The following is a 21070-nucleotide window of genomic DNA, read 5'->3' on the forward strand; positions in this document are numbered from 1 at the left end:
ATTCCCGGATGTCGTGTCACAACACTACAGTGACACAAAACCAGTTATGTAATAATCAGGTAGGACAGCAGATATAGTACAGTACTTTTGAAGAAACAGCTTAGTTTTTTTTTTTACTGGCAGATTAATTTTTAGTTTATCATAAATGTCTATTTATACATTTATCGATGGTTTGCCACCCATTGCCAAATATACAATAGTTCCTGCTTCTGACTGACTAACTGATCTTTTTTTTAAATATTTGTTGTTATGACATGAGCATGACTTGAGCAAACTGCTCTGAAAATGAAACAGGTGTTTGCGGCACTTACTGTACAGATGAGCAGTTGTAGGTGCTGCAAAATCATGCACAGGGCTGCAAGGAAGGGTGTGCAACTGGTGCTTTCATCGGGTTCAGTATGATTTACCGACAGACATGTTCAACTGACCAACATAGTCAAAATACAGACATTTAACATGCCGAAAGGTCAATATGTGTCTCTGGGCATTATGGTGTCTATGTCGACGTAAGTCAACATAGACATCTGCTAAGTTCCCTCGGATAGCATGTTGCTCTAGATATTCTTCGGGCACCCTCCAGGGCCGCTGAGAATATAAACTATAAAGTCTGTTTTTGGACAAATATTGCTTGAAAACTCATGTCGATGTGTTGACCTGTCGGCATGTTAAATGATGGTATTCTGACCATGTCAGTCAACTGAACATGTTGGTATATTGATCGTGTCGGTATTGTGACTGTCAGTATTATGGCCATTGGCCAAATGTCCATTGGTAAATGAACTGCATCCCCTTTCATCCAAAGCATAAAGTCAAGGGGCATGATGTCATGTGCGCTGGGGGCAGGATTGCTAGGTCCAGGAGCATATGTGCACTGCAAATACATTGATCATGCATGTAAAACACATAGATCCAGGCATGTCCAAACTATGGCCCTCCAGCTGTTGTGAATCTACAAGTCCCAATATGCCTTGCCACAGTTTTGCTATTAGGGAATGCTAAAACTATGGCAAGGCATGCTGGGATGTGTAGTTTCACAACAGCTGGAGGGCCACAGACATGCCTGGATTATACCAATAAAACCAGAAAAACTTACTGATGTCAATAATGTACTCTCCATAACTGAAACCAGATATTCCACTGTATGGAAATACCAACAAGGCTCTGACCCTCAAAAACTTACTGAAGAACCTAAAAAAACAGAAGGAACACTGTCTTCTCACAGGGAATAATATCATTCTCATAAAAAACTTTTATTGCTCAAAACATAATACACAATAGCAAATAAAAAGCATTATAATTTTGACATGTGTCGCATATTAGGGTACTTTTATTTCTTATTGTGTATTATGTTTTGAGTAATAAAGGCTTTTTATTAGAATGAGATTTTTCCTGTGAGAAGACCGCGCAACATCTGTTTTATTATACATGGATCACACTGTTGTTTGTCTGGACAAGTTTAAAGGCACCAAGATTGTTGATTGTTTATAACTAGGTTGGTGCTTCAAGGCTCCGAGAACCAACCTAAGATCTGGACTACCGTCATGGCTATATTTTGAATAAATTATGAGGAATACAATTCCAAAACAGATTTTAGAAAAAAATATGATAATAGTTGATAATGGTTTCATGAAGGACGGATTGTATCTACCAAATATGATGGACAAAGGTATCTTCCAACAGGATCTTGGGAGTAAAATTGATACAATTGGAAAAGAGTTCTTTCTGTATGATGTATATAATATTACAGTACATAAATGTAGTACTGCAATATCTGACCTATAACATTCTAGTAATTATTTAAAAAAACTTCATGGAACATATAATCAAGGATTGGAAATATAGGCCTGTTTCACCAGCACTAAGATTCGGTTTCTTTTAAGTGGCAATAATAAAAAATACTGGATTCCTGCATTTTATCAAACAATATCTTGTCATGGCAACTGAGCAATGCTGACTGCCCTGGATTGGTGAGGGTTAACTTTCTACAGACCAGCTTCCACAGGCTCAATGGAACTGAAAACCTAAGTTTGGGCTTTCAGTTCCGCTAAAAAAATGTATTAAAATATGCTATTTAATAGGATGGAAAAAAACACTTCAAAGACTAAAAAACGCTTTCTTCACAGGTTACGGCATTATTTTTCAAATGGTTGACATCTTAAGTTACTTGTTAAGTTAGGGACAAGCCCTCTCAGGGTGTAAGGTGTAAGCTGGTGAATCTTACCAACAGAGAGAGCAGTCTTTTTGTCAGTGGTAAAAGCTTTATTGCTGATAAAAGAAGCCAATTGAGGGGCATGCATGCTCAGCATAAGAAAATCCATTCTAACATTTTCAGTATTAGGAAAAGGTAAGGATATTTTTTCAGATTTTCACAGAAACATTTTCCATGAATTGTGCCTTAAACCACTTGAAATTTTCCCACTGTATAAAAATTATAGGTCTACAGATTTAATACGACATGGTTCAGGCTTGATTTAAGTGGTTACAATGCAAATTCCAGGACACAATGGATCTCCGTTACAATTCTTAACCAATTCCAGATGACCTAACACATGGCTTCAATAGCTTTCATTCTCACACAACTGGAGACCTTACATCCAGGATGACTTATAAAATGAGTGGCACAGATGGCCTCAGTATTTTTCCTACAACCATCAAATTTCCAAACATAGAAACATTGAATTTGATGGCAGATAAGAACCATATGGCTCATCCAGTCACAATTTAGTAGACATAAATGTTAGTAGGTGTCTGCCTAAATCTAACTAAGCTAAGGGGTTATTTACTATTATTATTATTATTTATAGTAACGTCAATTCTCAATGGCCTCAAATTGTAGGTGTTGCATGAACTGAAATGTTTTTTTTTTCTAGTCCAGCAGGTTCAAAGTGCTGCCTTAGAACCACACATCCCAGCTTGCCCTGACACAGTACTTCTTTTGTGTGCCCTTTATTTATCATTGGGGTATTAAAATCGCACCTTGCGATGAATAGAAACATAGACTATGATGGCAGATAAGAAACTGCATGCATCCCACCAACCATCACAGACACATGCACCTGGATATACATGCAACCTCCACCCCACCATTGGAGAGGCATGTGCCACCCCTCCCCAACCATCGTAGAGACATGCGCCCCCCGCCAGAGAAGCATGCTCCCTCGCAATCACCATTAAATATGCATGCACCTCCACCACCACCATCATAGGACAAGCATGTACCTCCAGTGGCGGATTCAGGGGGGGGGCACCCGGGCACGTGCCCCCTGTCATTTATTTTGTAGCTGAGGACCAGGGCTTTCCAACGAGCCCAGCCCCGTGTCTCTAGCCCCCCGGGAACCGGAGATATCGCCTGGCAAACCTGTAACGTTTTTTCCCCATAGGATAATATGGGACCCGTCAATTCGGACCCCCACCCGGTTCCGACGGCTGCCAGTTCTCACCCTGGCATCACCGAAGCTTGTGGTTGATTTTATTCAATTCCAAATCGCTGGGACTTCAATATGATACCAGGCTGGTCCAAATCAGTCAATCGGTTCCAGAGATATTGCGTGTAAACCGATTTTTTTATTTTTGAAATGTAATTTCATGGCTGTTCATGTTTTTGAGGGCAGATTACTCTGGAACCAAACGTTCCAGTTTCACTGGACCAAAATCATTCAAAGCCCACTCAAAAGTTCTTCAATATAATACTTGTCTCATGTAAATGGGTCAGTTGGTTCCGAAGATATAGCTGGTTAAATGAGATAACTGGTTAAAGGGGGGAGGGGTGGTTTTCTCTCCCCCTCACACCATAAAATGCAAGGACTAGGCTGGTGTAATAGGGGCCAACCTGGCAATGCATTTTCTGGTGTGAAAGGGGTATTATTTCAAATAGCCGGGACCTGCAGTGCTCTGAATACAGCCAGGCTCTGCCACTGTCAGTGGCAATCACTTCTGCCTGGCGGCAGCGGTCCCCCATTTACCATGAGCATGTATTCCCCCTTGGCAATGAGCATGTAATCCCACATGGCAACGAGCATGGAACCTCTGGCAATGAGCATGGAACCCTTGGCAATGAGCATGTAGAGAAGCAGCACTTATGTAGCATAATTTTTAATAGGCATTATGGTGTTTGGCATAACACATAATGGACATAATGGCGTGTAACTTAACGTGTAATGGTATGTATGTATGTAATGTAAATGTTTAATGCGCGCGTTTGGTGGACAATGTCCCTGTTTATGAAGTGTATTGTGAATTTTGGCTTTATCTGTGTGGCATTATGTGAATTCTGGCTCAATCCATGTGGCATTATGTGAATTTTGTCTCAATCCGTGTGGCATTATGTGAATTTTGGCTCAATCCATGTGGCATTATGGGAATTTTGGCTCAATCCGTGTGGCATTATGTGAATTTTTTCCCAATCCGTGTGGCATTATGTGAATTTTGGCTCAATCCGTGTGGCATTATGTGAATTTTGGCTCAATCCATGTGGCATTATGTGAATTTTGGCTCAATCCGTATGGCATTTTATGCATTTGGCTCAATCCGTGTGGCATTATGTGAATTTTGACACAATCCATTTGGCATTATGTGAATTTTGGCTCAATCCGTGAGTGTTATTATGTAAATTTTGGCTCAATCCATGTGGCATTATGTGAATTTGACACAATCCATGTGGCATTATTTGAATTTTGACTCAATTCATGTGGCATTATGTCAATTTTGGCTCATTCCATTTGGCATCATGTGTAAGGGGCAAGTATAATGGGGTCTAGTATTTTGTTGCATAATGTGTAGAAGTTGTATATGGTGTTGACACGCCCCCTGTTGAGTGGCCACACACCCTTTTCCGGAGTGCGCCTTTGGCGCGCGCACAACTACATCCTTCACTTTTGTCGCCATGGTGGGCCTGCGTACTTTAAATGCCAGGGCCTATTTTTAATTCCATTCCCACCCTCTCCTGCCGCTCTCTTAGCATGTACACTGGCACCACTAACACCGCCCCTCCCACACCCAAACCCTTTTTTATCATGGTGCCCCCCCTGTCATTTTATCCTGGATCCGCCCCTGTGTACCTCCACTCTCAAAGGGGCATGCATCTCCACCATGTCACCGCCATCAGAGAGGCATGTATCCCCCCCACCCACATCATTGGAGAGGCATGCACCCCCACCACCATCATAGAGAGGCATGCAACCTGACCACCACCAGAGGCAGGCACATCATTTATTATTTACAAATCGTTTTACAATCTTGTTTGATTAAAATATTCATTACATAATGATACTACACACTATCTTTATTATTTATTTATAATTGGAGTGTCTATATTCTAAATTAATATTTGGAAGATATTATATCATTGGAAGCGTCAGATAAGCACATATTCATCATTTTCCAGTACGAACATACACAACCTTCACATTAGAAAGTAAGATGCATTTGGGGGGTTATAGACAATACGCTTATAACTGATGCCAGTCTGTGATCTTAGAACCAATTACTTAGACCCAGGGTATGCTTTCATATAAATACGCTGTTTTCATGTCATAATTTACCATGTTTCAGCAAGGTTCTACAAGTCGGGCTGCTAGCCAAATAGTATCAGTATTATTCTATTAAATTTCTAAGGTGCCACAAAGGGTTTGCAACACCATATCTATGGCACACATTAGAGCAATACAGGGTACACAGAACTTAACATTACAGTAACTTTAAAAAAACAGAGCATGGCTAACAATTAGCACCAAAATTCTCAGTACACAATACAGCTGATATGTAGGGAAGCAAATAAGTTGGCCATGACAGACAGAGATCAGGCAGCAAGGTCTGAGAGCGCAAAGGAACTGGAAAAAACCTTTCTGTCAACTACTAGGGGCGGGTTGTCAGAAGCGATGAATGATTTATGAGAGGATGTGGGTTGCTGAGTAGGACAGTGTTAAGAGGCCAATGGTCTGGCTTGTGTGGAGGAGGAGAGGATGATCCATGGTGTCAAAGGTCGCAGAGAGGTCCAATAGGATAAGCAGAGAGAAATTACCCCTGGTCATTGGTGACTTTGACCAGGGCATATTTCGGGGAGTAGGCGAAAGCCATATTGATAAGGATCAAGGATGGAGTTAGCTAGTGAGATGGGTGTATGCCAGCTGCTCAGGTAGTTTGGAGGTGAATGGAAGAAGAGAGATAAAGCAGAAGCTAGAGGGTGAGGAAGGGTCAAGTTTAGTTATTTAAGAGTATGTTTGAATGGTGAGGGAAAGATGCCAGTAGAGAGGAATAGGAGGATAAGGTGAGCAAGGTGAGAGCGCACAGTGGTGGAGAGGATGGTGAGAAGGGAAGGTGTTCAGGGGACAGGTGGTGGAGGGAAAGGATGAGTGATTGAACTTCATTGTTTGTGACTGGGTGGAAAGAGCACAAGGTAGGAAGGTTGGAGGAAGAGGATGGTGTAGGCAGCTTTATCCAATAAATTGACATCGACGTTGAAGGTTAAACACATTAAAATGATTGAAAAGATTTAATTTTCTGCCCTGAACAAAAACTGTAAAATATTTTCTGGAATAGAAGTAAAAAAAAAACTGTATTGCTATTTAATATATCTATTAATATAAATTATGGAATACTAAGCAAAGTGTCCATCTTTGAAGATGATACAAAACTGTGTAATGTGTTTAGAATGGATCAGGATGTATCCATGCTACAGAGGGATCTAAATAAACTACATTATACGACGATTGGGCAGATAAATGGAAAATGAGGTTCAATGTTGATAAATGCAAGGCCATGCATCTTGGGAGACATAACCTGTGTCCTATCTATAATCTTAAGTGGGATAGAATTAGCCAAATCATAATTTTTAAAGAACCTAGAGGTGCACAATGATAACATATTTGGGTACAGTGCTCAGTGTCAGGGAGCAGCCACTAAGGACAATAGAATACTAGACTTTATAAAAAGGGGCATTGAAGCGAGGGACGAAAATGTAATTATGCCACTCTACAAGGCAGTAGTTAGACCTCATCTAGAATTCGGAGTGCAATGCTTGGCCCCACACTACAAAAAGGACATTACTGAACTGAAAAAAGGTCCAGAGAAGGGCAACAAACATAATACAAGTCAAGGAGTCCTTAAGATATGAGGACAGATTATCCAAATTCAAGCTAGAAAAAGCAAGGTCTAAGAGGAGATATGCTTAACATGTATAACTATATAAGGGGGCAATACTGTATAAGGAACCCTGTTTACTATGATGCAGGTGACTAGGACACATGGGCATTCACTTATATTAGAGGAGAGAAGATTTCGGACCCTTAGTTAGTAAGCCTAAAGTTAAAAACAAACGGAATAATCCGAGTGAGGATAGCATATATAGACCATACACTCTAATGGGTCATGTAAACAACAGGTTGAACTTGATGGATGTCCGTCTTTTTTCAACCTCATCTACTATGTTACTATGTTACTTTACATTAACAGATACAAGGTGCCATGTTCCTGCAAGGATCAGAAATATGAATACAAAGAGAAAACCAGAGGGAGCTACACAATGAATGATCAGTTCTCAAACATAGAAATGCAAAAGAATCCTCCTTGTGAAGCTGAAGAGTTTCTTATTGAGCCTATGGGGCTAATTCAAGTTGGATTGCATAAGCGATCCAACCCCCATTATGCCTGATGGTAGTGTCCTGCGATTGCAGAACAGCGAATGCCTGACATGTCGACAGTGACAAAAGTTCTTCACTTTATGTCAACATGTTGACATTTTACTTGTGTCCAACTTACGTCACTGTTGAACTAGTGCAATATATTGCTTCTCATAGTCACTGACACATATAAACTGCAGAAACAAGACACAGACCACTCTGGATATGAAGAATAGATATTACATAAACAGATGCAGGAAACTGGATCTCAGTTACTTACAAATATGGTTTGGTTCCTTGAGAGGCTAAACATGAACCCTACTGAGGTAGGCTCATCAACTGCCAGCAGACAAAGTGCTTCAACACCGTATAATCCTTGTGTGTACACTTGTGATATTGTATTGTACCTTGTATATTTTGCTCACGTGGGGATTTTGTGTCCACACTAATCCATGGGGTGGTGCACAGTGTTCTTAAGGATTAATCCCCTTCCCTGTCTCTGATAGTGGAAGAGTACATAGATGCTGAGCTGCTCACATTGGTGGTCATACTATTAGAGAATCTGTATCTAGCTTCGGGGCAAGTTGTAAAGGGGAGACCCATGACGGCGAATCAAGCTGGCCATACATCTGAATGATGTGCACACAATCTGCACCATTCGACAGGTTGTGCAATTGATTAAGTGCACATCATGTGCACGATGCGCGGTCCTGTGGGTCAAGAGGTCGGCCCTCACGTCAGACGTGCTGCACGTCTGATCTGTCAGTTTCCATTGCGGAACCGACAGATCAGTGAGCAGATCGTATGTAATATTAAAGCATACGAGGTATATTAAGGTTTACGATCGCTCATTCAACCGCACTTTTAACCTGCCTGTATGGGAGCCTCAAAGAGGCACCAAGCATGATTGTATTGTCTGGAGACACTCATGGTGGGCATCTCAGTTCACGCACATTCAGTCGCACACGTAGACAATTAAGTATGTACACAAATAAGTCACAAATGTATGGCTGGAAAAAGATGCGTACATGGATGCCGCTGCGTCCGATCAGAATCAGGCCCTTTATGTCTAGCCACTGTAGGTTTTTATGTCTTGCCAAAAATATTCATCCAACTCAAAAATAACATTGAGCAATTATCACATATACAGTAACAGAGCAACGATATGTCAAGTTTGCTTACAAATCCCAGGAGACATTTGATCTCTTTTACTGAACCGAGGCAGCCCAGAAACCCCAGCAGCATGGTAAGGATCCCAGTTCCTGAGAACACATAGGACCAAAACTTCAAGGTGGGCGATGATGACCCTGAGGAGAGCAAAAGAAGGGGTGTGAGGGATTAGGAACATGTTACATAAACATCAAATGCTGAATCATTCTGCTTTCTGCTGAACATTTCAGCCCTAGCCTGAAGGGATCACACTACAATGATTCCTGCAAGTTCCAGCACAGTCTATAGTTCCCTGTCTTCATTCTCTACAGCTCTATTAGGGAAAGACAGGGATTTATTCATTGAGTTGTTATATTGCAGTGGAATTGCTTTCCTTACATGACCTAATATTTCAAAGGTGTGTTTTTAAGTGCGTTATGGAAATATATAGAAGACAGATGCTATTGTGGTGGCGCTGCTTGCTGGATAAAGCCTACAGAACATGAGTACCATATATTACTATCCTATACGTAGGGCATGGTGGGAGAATAAAATAGTGTGCTGAGCGTAGCGAGGCACCGTGCCCGAAGCATGGCGCGCGCATTGTGCCATGCGAGTGGATGTGGTGGTACGTTTTTGTGTCCATGTCGACATAGCATGTGCCGACAGGCGGTATTTCATGCCCTACCATCCACTAAGACATAAGGGTAAAAAAATATTTAAAAAAAGAAAAAATATCGACTTTATCACTGTCGACCTTACCCATGTCGATCTAACGACCCTGGCGACCTTACCCATGTCGTCCTAATGACCCTCTCGACCTAGACTCATGTCGACCTACATGCACGTCGACCTAATGGTGTCGACCTAATAACTTGCTGGTGACCAACTGTTCCACACCCAATAATTTGTATCTTGAAAGAAAACAATTGACCTATTAAAATGATTCCTACAACATGTGCTGATGCTGATATGAATGTGGATAGATAGATATATTTATAAAAACAAATTATTACAGATGAGGACCTGGTTGAATCTCTCAGTTAAAGAAATAATATTACAATATAACATAAAATAACAGCACTTTTTTAGGCCTTGTTTTGCTGAGAAACAAAACCAGATATCAAACTGCTAAACGGCAGTTCCCAAAATGTTTTAGTAACTGCTTGCATCAGAGTTGGCGAATGAACTGAAAATGACTGAACTATGCTGACAAAAGCTCTCGTACTGTTGGTGTATGTAAATAATAAGACATGGTATGTAAGCAGCAGAAACTCTCTCACTCACCTATTATTAGAGAGGCAAAACTGTTTCTGTCAAATAGGATCCAGAGTCCGAAACACAGCATCAAGCCTCCCAGTATCTGCCAGAAGCAGAGAAACAAGGTCAGGCAATAAAGCTTATACACAGTGCAAAATGATACTGCAGTATATGTACTGGACTGAAACAAAATTGAGTATGATTAAATATTACAGAGCAGATATAGGAACATTGGAACCACATCTTTACAGTAGATCTACTAGTCACTAATTTAATAACGTGATAGATATTTCAGTAATTAATGCATCACATCCATTTTTATTAAATTGGTTTCAGATCACTATTTTTAAATATGGAAAACAAAGGTACTTTGAGACCAAAGATCATTGGGACAGGGGACTCTTTGTAACCTGTAGCATGCATTCAGACACTGATTGCACCGTAATACAAACACTGGTTACCGATCTCTTGTAAAACAACCATTATCTCACTCAGTTAACATTTATTTTTATTTTTATTAAATGCAGTGGTGGCTCGTACCTTATGGCAGGAAGGGGGCTGCCGCTGGCCGTGATGCAGGCACCCTCCTCCCTGCCACAGCCACTCCTCCTGGTCCCCACCACAGATGCAGCATTACTGGCACCTGTACTGTAATGAGAGGCGCCGGGACTGACACATGCACAGTCAAACCTCTGTACTGCTCATGTGCCCAGCTTCTATGGGCTGCTTCTATGGGCTGCTTCAGCAACAGTCCGTAGAAGGGATATCACAGTCCCAGCACCTGTATAACACAGACGACCAGCACAGGGACCGGCCGGTGTACCGACATAGGTACTGTGCATGTGCGATCCCCAAAGTTTATGGGCTGCTGCTCGGCAGCCCATAGAGAGGCATTGCGGAGGGAGGGAACACCTGCTAAAGGGACTACCTTGGTGACTGTAAGGTGTGACTTCCAATAAGAAGTCACTGCCAGTCACAGTGAAGCCAGTACAGTCTCACAGACTGCATCTGGCTTCACTACAGTGACGGATTTTACCTGGGGGGCTGCAACCCTGTAGCCAAGTACTAGACCTGCATTCGTTACCTGGTCTCATCCAAAGCCTTGCAGGCATGGGTGAAGGATTCACTGTAACTGGGCAATTTGTGGCAACTCACGCATATTCAGTTTGTATTTAAATGTGCCTATACACTGTATCATTTTTCAACCAATATCGTTCATTTTGGCACTTCTAAACAATATTGGTCAACGTTTCGTTCAGTGTGTATGCTACGAGCAATGAACGATGATGCGCAATCCTGCAGTTGGTACATTAAGGTTGTTTATTGACTGTGCAGGCAGCTCAATTTTTATATCTTTAAAAAAAAAAGCTTATGGACTGTAGCTAGATCGTTCGTCATTCATCTTTTGTCAAATCGCTCATTGTGTATGCACCACATCTTTCGTCCAGGACACTAGGGAAATTCAAGGGAAATTGGTCCTCAATGTCTTTCAGTGTATGCATCATCCAGTGTGTATCCACTTTAAGTGTGTGCTTCAGAATGGGTGTGATGTTGTTAGGCAACCAGAGATATTACTGAACGGAGCTGCTAATTGCCTATGCGCGTTTCGCGGGCAGCTCATCTGGGCATCTTTTTTTTTTTTTTTTTCAGATGAAGTTGACCACGAAATGCACATAGGCAATTAGCAGCTCCATTCACTAAGGAGCTATGCTTTTTAATGTGCCCTGTAACTTGTGTCCGAATAACTAATTTCATGATACAATGTGGTATATACTCTCTGTAATCTAATGCGATAACCAGAGCAATGGTATTGCTAATTAACTTACTCCAACATTAGCTACAATTGTGGTGACGCTCTATAATATGTGCAATTAGCAATCGGAGGCTACTTAAGATAATTAACTACACAGTGTGATACTACCCAATGATTTAAAAGTAGGAATCCAGAATTATCATATAACTGAGATTCCACTAGACAATATATCAGTGGCATACTATGAAACATCATCAGCTGTATGGGTACTTATGTATTATCTGGGCTCCCATGTTAAATGCACCCCATTTTTTCATACCCCTACTATCCAACTACGCATGGAGTTGATTTTTTATAGTGTGGTGAGCGCAGCGAGCCACCATGCCCGAAGCATGGCGAGCGCAGCGAGCCCCACGAGGGGACGCGGTCTCATAAGAAAAACGGGAGCCCAGATATTACATAAGTACCGCTGTATGATATAACAGATGAAATGGTGATATATTGAGTGTTATATAAAAAGACACGCTAGCTCTGAAAACCGGCACTCAGTTTTAACATCTCTATGCATCTGTTGGGTCGACATGCAACTAGGTCGACAGGGTTCTAGATCGACATGGTTGAAGGTCAACAGTTGTCTAGGTCGATATGGGACAAGGTCGACGTGGGTTTAGGTCGACATAGCTTTAGGTCGACATGGGCGAGCTAGACAGGTTGCGAGGTCGACATGGTTTTTTTCACTGTTTTTTTTACCTGAATGTCAACACAGTCGACATGGACACAGTAGGAAGTCAACCGCAGCCCCTCGCTTCACTCGCAATGCTTCGGGCACGGTGTCTCACTGTGCTCGGAACACTATTGTCTTCTCCCACTACGCCCTAGTGGATGGTAGGGCATGAAATACCACCTGTCGGCACATGTCGGCTCAAAAATCAGTGAAAAAGCCCATGTCGACCTGTCGACCTAACGCTATGTCAACCTAAACCCATGTTGACCTTGACACCTGTCGACATTCAACCATGTCGACCTAGAATCCTGTCGACCTAGTTGCATGTCGACCCAACGGTGTTGACCTTATGACTGTAGACCTAAGTGTGCTCGATAATACCGTATACCCTTGTTAGAAATACCCCATATTTAAATATATTAATAGAACCATACAGTATTTATGCAATTAAATATTTGAATTGAATCCGGTGGACAATCAATATAGGTGGTCCCACTACAATAATTATAACATTATACTGCTATTAAACATAATAAAAACAGGTGGGAAGATTAAGCATATGATATGGGAGCGCACAGTAATGCAGGTGGACTGTTAATTTGTAACAAGTTATATCACTATACACAGTTGTATCTAAATATGGCAACATAGTATATGAATATTAGACTCTACAGCAGTACATAATAAACATCTATTTTAATATGCTGCTAATTTCAATTCAAATGTAATTTGAAATAACTTGTGATAATTATTGTAGATGCCACATTACAGTATCTGTTTGATTGAAGTCTCCACATTGATATTAACTCATTGTGAACAAGATATAAATTAGAGAGGATAATAGAGTTCAAACAATCGGGAATAATAGAAGTGACATTTTTGCTGTGTACTGACCAACAAGGCTAAATAAGTACAATTGCGGCAGGTAATATATGCATAATTACCTAGAGACAACTATAATACCCCTTTTACATCTCCGCAAAAACCTGGGTTTTTCACTTGTGGACCCAGGTCAGCGGCAATGTAAAAGGGGTTAACCCGTGTCCCTTTACACGAGACTTCTACCCAGGTCCTGACCAAGGTAGAACATGGGCAGGATCGGGGTAGTGGTCAGTGTAAACAGGTATGCCAGGTCACAGCAATGGGGGGGGGGGGGGGGACCTCCGGTTTACAGCAATGGGGGAAGCCCAACCTCCGGACCACAGCGTTCTGTGGTCAACATTAAGGTTGGGCGGGGGCACACACAGCCTCCGCTGCTGACAGACAGCAGCAGAGGCAGCCTCCGCTGCTGACAGACAGCAGCAGAGGCAGGGAGGAGGTGAATGGATGCCAGTGTGCGGCATCCATTCACCTCGCGGCTGGGGGCTGGGGGGGAGGGGGGGTGCACAGAGGCTGGGGGCAGCCCAGCAGCTTACCTTGGAGCTGGGCTTGTTCTCAGCGTGGTGGTCCAGGGCCTGGTGATTGGTGGGCCTGGCGCTTGGAGATGATGTCATCTCCAAACGCCGCCCCTGCTACACTGCCGGTCAGCACCGCAGTGTAAATGGACTAAAATTTCAGATCTGACCTGACTCGGAACCATGTTCCAAATACGGTCGGATTCTGGATTGTGGTGTAAAAGGGGTATAAGAGAATTATAGTGTCTACTACAGGAATGTATGTCCAGAAACACAAATAGAGGACCGTGCAATGGGAGGTTAATTTGCAACTGGAGGGCGGCAATTTGGAGCAGCACCCCCCCCCCCCCCCCCCCCCCCTCCAGAGAGAGTAGACCGCATCACCCTTTCCCCTACCCACCCCTGGAGTTACTTAGAGGCACTGGCCGCATCCCCCATCACCCCCCGCCCCTGGCAACCCCCCCCCCCCCCATCCCGCAGGGCGATGCAATACCCGCAATACCCGGCACCCCCCTGTGTGGAGCGGCCGGCCTGCCGCCGGGGGGACCGGTTTTTGCTGCGGGCGAATACCTGGCGGGGGAGCGGGTGAGTGCCGGCACACACACACACACCCCCCGCGCCGGAGCACCCCCACCCGCCTGGAGTGCTCCAGTGTCTGGCACCGGCCCTGGTTGACTGGCATTTTTTTTGCAGTGCAAGCACCGGATTACCTAGCCAGCGATACCGATGCGCGGGTTCGAGCATCGACATTGCTGCAGGGCATACACCAGGAGCGTTCCGTGCGCCTTTTCTAAGAGATCTAGAGCCAGATTTACTAAGCTTGAAAAGTGATAAAATGGAGAGTGATAAACCACCAACCAATTGGCTCCTTCCTGCCATGTTACAGGCTGGATTTGAAAAATGACAGGTAGGAGCTTATTAGCTGGTTGTTTATCAATTTCCATTTTATCACTTTTCAAGACTTAGTACATCTCGCCCCTAATCAGATCACTTAGTAAAGGGGCTGAAATCACCCCCTGTGTATGCCCCTTTAGATAAACCTTAAAATAAATAATAATAAGTCCAGTGAGTGCCCCAATGAGGAATACTTATTTCTCTTGTTTTTGTATGCATGTCTAATACCCCTTTTACACCAGACTTTGGACCCGGGATATTGCCGCTCCAGTCCGGGGCAGGGCTTGGTGTAAATGGGGTGAAAAAAAATAACACGGGTACTGTTCCCCGGGAATCTGACCCGGCAAATGTTCAGGGTCGGACACGGGGCTTATCCGGGGCTCAGGGCAGTGTAAACGGCCATTATCCGGGTTATTTGGTGGGAAGAGGGGCGCAAAGACCTGATTGGAGCTTCTACGGCTCTGGCAGATGATGTCATCAGCTGGAGACCCGCACAGGGCGCATGTAGCAGCGCAGCAGCAGCGCAGCAGCAGCGTTACCGCGCTACCACGCTACAAGCTGACTCCACAGTCTCATCGGCTGCAGCACACACTGCCTGTGCAGTGTTTTCCACTTTGGCTGACCCCAAGCCTGATCTGAGCCATCATGTCCACTTCCAACTGGTCTGACAAGGAGGTACGTGAGCTCCTGCAAATCAGGGCAGATGAGGAGATTCGCCGCCAAATGACCGGCACCGTTCGGGATGCAGTGGTGTATCGCAATATCGCAGAATTGCTGGCATCCAGAGGTATTCAGCGCAGCCAACAGCAGGTTGTAAACAAATTGAAATCTCTGCGGAAGCAGTTCTGCAAAGTGAATGACCAGAAGCGCAAGAAAAGCGGTGCAGCTAGGCCCGATTGGGTGCACTATGACCTGTGCTACAGTGCGTTTGGAAACACGGCACTCTGCAACCCTGTAGCCCTGTCCTCCTCCATAGCACCCCATTGCAGCCAAACGGACAACAGCCAGGACAGCCATGATGTACCGACTACCCAGGCTTCCCAGCTGTCCCCGCCAGTCTCAACGCCTTCTGAAGCCACGCAGATGTCAGCACACATGAGCCCGGCTTCACCGCTGCTGTTTGGTGATGATGGTGCAGCAGAGAATATAATGGATGCTTCCATGCAGTCTGACAGCGCACAAGCAGCCACAGATGATGTTGTGGAAGAAAACAGTCAGCCGACGCTCCCCAATCGAAGCACTCCATTACGTTCTAATTGTAAGTAGACATTCAATATATTTACACCCATTAAACAACCAACGTGGGGTTAGGGCGGGATGAGGCCCAGTACCTGTTGCAGTATGTTGCGAGCATGCAGGTGGAAGAAGGCCACTAGCACATTTTGGCAAACAATACTGCTGTTTATTGTACACTAAACATGGAAGTATAATGTTAATTTATTTTTAAAATTACAGTGTACAGCGTTCCTGCCAAAAAGAAAAAGCTTAATCGGTCTGAACTAGCGGCTAAAGCGATGACATCGGTGATCGTGGACCATCTACGCCAATTGGATACTGATGTCCAAGCAAAGGAGGATGCTCGCATGGACAAATATTTGGAAGCTGAGAGACAGAACCAGCAGGCATTTATGTCTCAATTGCTGGCAATGCAAGATAGGCAAATGTCCTTTTTAGAACGTACATTTGGAGGTTTTTTCACACAACCTGCACCACATCCCCACCACCCACCTAACTACCCACCCAACCCATATGATCATTACAATAGAGGTGTCAGTTTCAAACCTGCCACATCTACCCAACCAAACCAGCTGACACCAGAATACAGAGGGCCCAATTATAACTTTGGCAATAGTGCTGCTAGTAGTGACCCGCCAATCCTAGAGTCCCCAGAGTTTTCCGTGTACCGGAATTTGAGCTAAGTTTTAAAGTCTTCAAATATTGCTCCAAAATGTTGCACTTTACTTATTTTTGAAATCTTCAAAAAGGTTGCACTAATGTTTTTATAGTCTTTAGAAAGGTTGCACTTTATTGCTGAATATTTGTGTGATTCTCTATAGGAGCAGTCACCATACAGTTCTATTTTATAATAATGTGTCCTATGATGTTAAACTGTATGGGCACAAAGTTTTACAATTGTTCTCTATTCCCAGTTGGACTCTCATATCTTGTTCTTTACATCTATAAACAAGATGTGAAATGTATGTACAGTTTGATGCATATTTTCATTATAAAGCAAACAACTGGAAGATTTCTGTCTGATTTTTATTTTAAATCATTGAGGGAAGGTTTGCTGCAATGGTGGCATTGAGAAGCTGCTTCAAACTCTCTATTGCAGAAAAGTACAGCACAAACTGCAACACAGCCACTCCGTCTGCCATCTTTGCTGTGAGCAGAACCCACCCCCTCCCTTTTCCCTTTCTTGTGACCTCATCTCAAACAGCCCAAAGGTCCATTTTTAATGACACCAGCAAGGAAAGACAGGGCTGATCCGTTTTCAGTGTAAAAGGGCCTTACCCGGGAATAACCCGGATTGAAGTGCAGTGTAAATGGGGTCTGAGGCAGGGCATGCCCTGGCAATATCCCGTGTTCAATTTCCCGGGTCCGATCCGGTATTCTGGTGTAAAAGGGGTATAATATTCCAGGGAGCACCTCCAGCCTAATGGATAGATATCGGGGTATGTTAATCTATCAGGAGACGATATCACTAGGAATGGACTAAAAAACACTACGGAATGAGAACAGTGGTCTGTGCGGACACCCCCAAATCTATACATCATCCTGAAATAATCTCATTGGATTTACTTATTAATAAATGCTTTGATCTCAACTTTGTCAAACACAGTTGTCGATATTGTTTTTTATAGGCTTAGGTGAAGTTTAGAATTAAATAGAAAACTCTGAATTAAGTTGAAACATACCAATGCTGTAAAATGTAAAAAAAAAAGTAACTTCCTTAATAATTACAGCATATGATGTTATTACAGTCGTTAAAAATAAATACAGATATCAATCATAGTCCTCTTATAGTAGTCAAGTCTAGTTATTTTATTTGTGAATCTAAATGTGGATATTGGTTCTATTATATTGCTGTATGTCTATATATATATTTTTCTATATGCAATATGTAATATTTTTGTACTTTGTACATTAATTCAGTCATATATATCAATTTGTATTTGATATATTGTGTATTGTGTATTCACGCTTCAATAAACATAGAGGTCATAGAGTCAGTGCTATTTTTCAGCAGGAACCAGCAGGAACTCAGTTCCTGAACCTCTTATTAAATATGACATCATCAGGAACTGAGTTCCTGAACCTGTTCTGGGCCAAAATGTACTTTCCATAAGACAAGTTTTTTTTTCTAAGTCCTCTGCGAGTGTCTTTGTTTCTAAATAAAATATATACCGCACCTCTCTCTCTCTTTCTCTCTCTATATATATACAGGCTCCTGGAGACCCCGTGATACTCGGTTGATACGCTTTCTAGGTGCCATATCCAGCCATTTGCACATAGACTCCTGGGGACCCTGTGATACTTGGTCTACACGTTTTTTAGAAATTGCATTTATTTGTGAACGGAGTGATACCCCATTTTTTGTATATGTGATTCCATTGTTGGTGTTGAAGTTCATCTTTCCACCCTAAAGGGTTGTATAAATACACCCGCTAGAATCTGAAGAAATCCACACTGTTATTTATCTATTGATCTGTGCAAATCCTGCTTTTGGTCAAAGAAGACCACATTCATTCCGAAGCGGTACAAAACCTCTTTTACTGGAACAGAGCTCTCTCAGCCTAAAGAGACTTATTTACTCTAATAGGCAACTCTAATTGAAGCCTCTAAAAAATACAAATCCCACCCACAAATTGTGTAGGTGATTTCTCCTTATTAGATTGATTCACTGCCCCTGATGAAGTCCTAAGGGACGAAACGCGTTGAGCCGCGGATTTACAGTATATGTGGCACACGTCTGAAAAACTCTGAACAAATGAAATTTTTTTTTACTGCTGGATGAACCTTCAATAAATGTTTTTCTGTTTTTATGAAAATTACAGTTTTATTCATTGTATGCATAGCCACTAAGTGGTACATCTAGCGCACCCCTATTCCTTTTTCTATATCTCTCCCCCCCCTTACCTTCACTGACAGCAGGGTACTATAGAGGTGCTGCTCTCCTAAGCGCATTATTGGGGCTACTATCCTTTCTCTCCATATATATATATGTATATATATATATATATATATATATATATATATATATATATATATATATTATATTTATTTCATCAACCCACCCCCAGACCCGGAGTTCTTGGACCTATTTTTCCATAATAATAGTACAGTCCACTGTACATAGTAAAACCTCCCAGATAAAAGGGTTGTATATTGGCGTACTGCATTCCAAAAAATATCTAGGCTTCGTAAAGCAGTTGATATAGTTTGATAAATGTTTAATGCTTTTCAATTATTAAACATGAAAATGTGGCCAAATGATCCCATAGGAATGCCTGAAAGGAAGCATTGAGAAGTGTTTTAGGTGATTAGTTACAGATTCTTCACAACTTAGAATGTTTTTAAAAGCAGCCTATCTCCTAAATCGCTATAGGGAAGAGAGTCCTCAGATAATCAGCATACGTGGGTGACATAGACAAAAGATTATAATGGAAGTTGCATTCTATACAGCAGAGCATTAGGCGCTAAAAGTGTCATTAAGAAAACAAAAACTCAAAATGAACAATGTACTTACAAAGAAGAAGAGGTTGAAGACAAACAGGAAATATTTGGTTACGCTCAGGCAGCCTTTCATCGCCATCTTCTGCCTCTTCCTGCACAGAGGAGACAAAAACAAGAGATGTACACAGTTACTTATGTGAGCACCATTACAATATGTCAGCCACTTGTCTGGTGACAGTAACCGTGGCCAATGCATTTGTAACTCACAGATAAGCAATAACATAGGGATCCTCATTATCTACAAAACATCAACAGCTACATCACCACTGTCTGCCAGCTATATTACAACAATTCCTCTAGGCAGGGTTGCCTACTTTTAAAGTCTTCTCTCTGGGAGAAGCCTGGAGAGGAGACTGTCAGAAGCACTTTCGGGAGGGGGGAGGTTTCGCATCTTTAGCCCCCCTTCCCCAAAAAGCTGCAAATCGCTGGAATTTACCACTGCGGACAGGGAGATTCGGGGGGTACCGCCAGTATCTGGAAGGGTCGCCCACCTTTTGCTGGGGGGGGGGGAGGGGTGTGGCGGGATAAGGACATGATTTTTGGGAGCCTATTCTGGGAGGGTAGGCCCCCCTGCCTCTATGACTGCTCAGCTGAACTTACATTATACCACAATACCGCAACGTCTTATATTCAATGAGCAAGAGTGAAGTTAGATTCTGACTTGGGTCCTGATTCAGACCTGTTCGCTAGGCTTCTTCCGTGGCCCTGACAAACGTCCACCCCCTGCAATGCCGTAATCCACTCACTAGCATGCGTGCAGATGCGTTCACATACACATCTACTTGCCGTGATCGCTCACCATCCAGTTATTTCCCCCCCCCCTTCGTTAATTAAGTCAGTCTAGACTGATATTTGTTCTGCCCGCAGATGGCCAAATTAGGGGAGGGTGCTGTCGTCATGTGATGTCAGCAGACCGCCCCAATCAGGCATCAACACACCCAGCTTTTCCATGGGTGCGCCCACCATTTTTGTGGGCACATGAATGCTGCTTGGTCCACCCCCTCACTCACTGAAGGCGTTTGCTGCAGGTTTTTGAACAGGCGCAAATCCCCAACATCGGATGGAGGAGGGCATTTGTCCCGTAATGTTTGCCAATAAAGTTATTCCTATTTAGCTAAACAGTTGATCATCTCTGCTCGGCTATATCGCTGGCTCACCACGGACTGCTAGACGGAAATCAGCTTGGCCGAGTCACTATATATTGGTGCTAAATTCTCACTGTAATAAAACTGTATGAAAAATAAATACCCATATTATTAATGTTATATTCCATGAGCAAATGAATATAATCTAATACTGTCAATTAACCAGCCTATTAGTGCCGGCACATACCAACATCATAACTACTGATGTATTCTAGCTTTAATATTGTTAAGTTATAATTTGTAACCCTACTATTGGCAGCACAACGTATGCGCAGTTACTGAGCCATAAATGCTCAGAGTCATTTCAAGCAACCAATGACATTAGACTCTGAATCAGGAGTTTTGACTTATACACTTTTTTCTATACTTTTTCTCACTTTTCTCAATTCTTTTTTTTT

The 21070-nt window shown here is 42.7% G+C and overlaps 2 protein-coding genes across 2 annotated transcripts in view; one reads left to right on the forward strand and one right to left on the reverse strand.

Annotated features, from left to right (window-relative positions):
* LOC146042591 (leukocyte antigen CD37-like) overlaps nucleotides 1-21070 on the reverse strand; it is a 102672-nt gene that overhangs the window by 34882 nt on the left and 46720 nt on the right. The window contains exons 2-4 of the mRNA XM_083162664.1: nucleotides 19541-19619; nucleotides 10053-10128; nucleotides 8799-8923 (exon numbers count right to left, since the gene is read on the reverse strand). Coding sequence (XP_083018790.1) covers nucleotides 8799-8923; nucleotides 10053-10128; nucleotides 19541-19606 — 267 coding nt within the window. The 5' untranslated portion in view covers nucleotides 19607-19619. The remainder of the gene's footprint in view (nucleotides 1-8798; nucleotides 8924-10052; nucleotides 10129-19540; nucleotides 19620-21070) is intronic.
* LOC146041854 (uncharacterized) lies at nucleotides 15421-17368 on the forward strand. The gene is made up of 2 exons (XM_083161730.1): nucleotides 15421-16048; nucleotides 16246-17368. The coding sequence occupies exons 1-2, from the start codon at nucleotides 15436-15438 to the stop codon at nucleotides 16707-16709; spliced, it is 1077 nt and encodes a 358-aa protein (XP_083017856.1). The 5' UTR covers nucleotides 15421-15435; the 3' UTR covers nucleotides 16710-17368.

The sequence above is a fragment of the Crinia signifera genome, chromosome 19 (genome assembly GCF_055691185.1).
Source record: "Crinia signifera chromosome 19, ASM5569118v1, whole genome shotgun sequence".
In the NCBI taxonomy this organism is placed as follows: domain Eukaryota; kingdom Metazoa; phylum Chordata; class Amphibia; order Anura; family Myobatrachidae; genus Crinia; species Crinia signifera.

Coding starts and splice junctions, on each gene's coding strand:
- LOC146041854 (XM_083161730.1), top strand. CDS start 15,436: ATGTCCACTTCCAACTGGTCTGACAAGGAGGTACGTGAGCTCCTGCAA. Junction 16,049..16,245: donor CACTCCATTACGTTCTAATT/GTAAGTAGACAT, acceptor TTAAAATTACAG/TGTACAGCGTTCCTGCCAAA.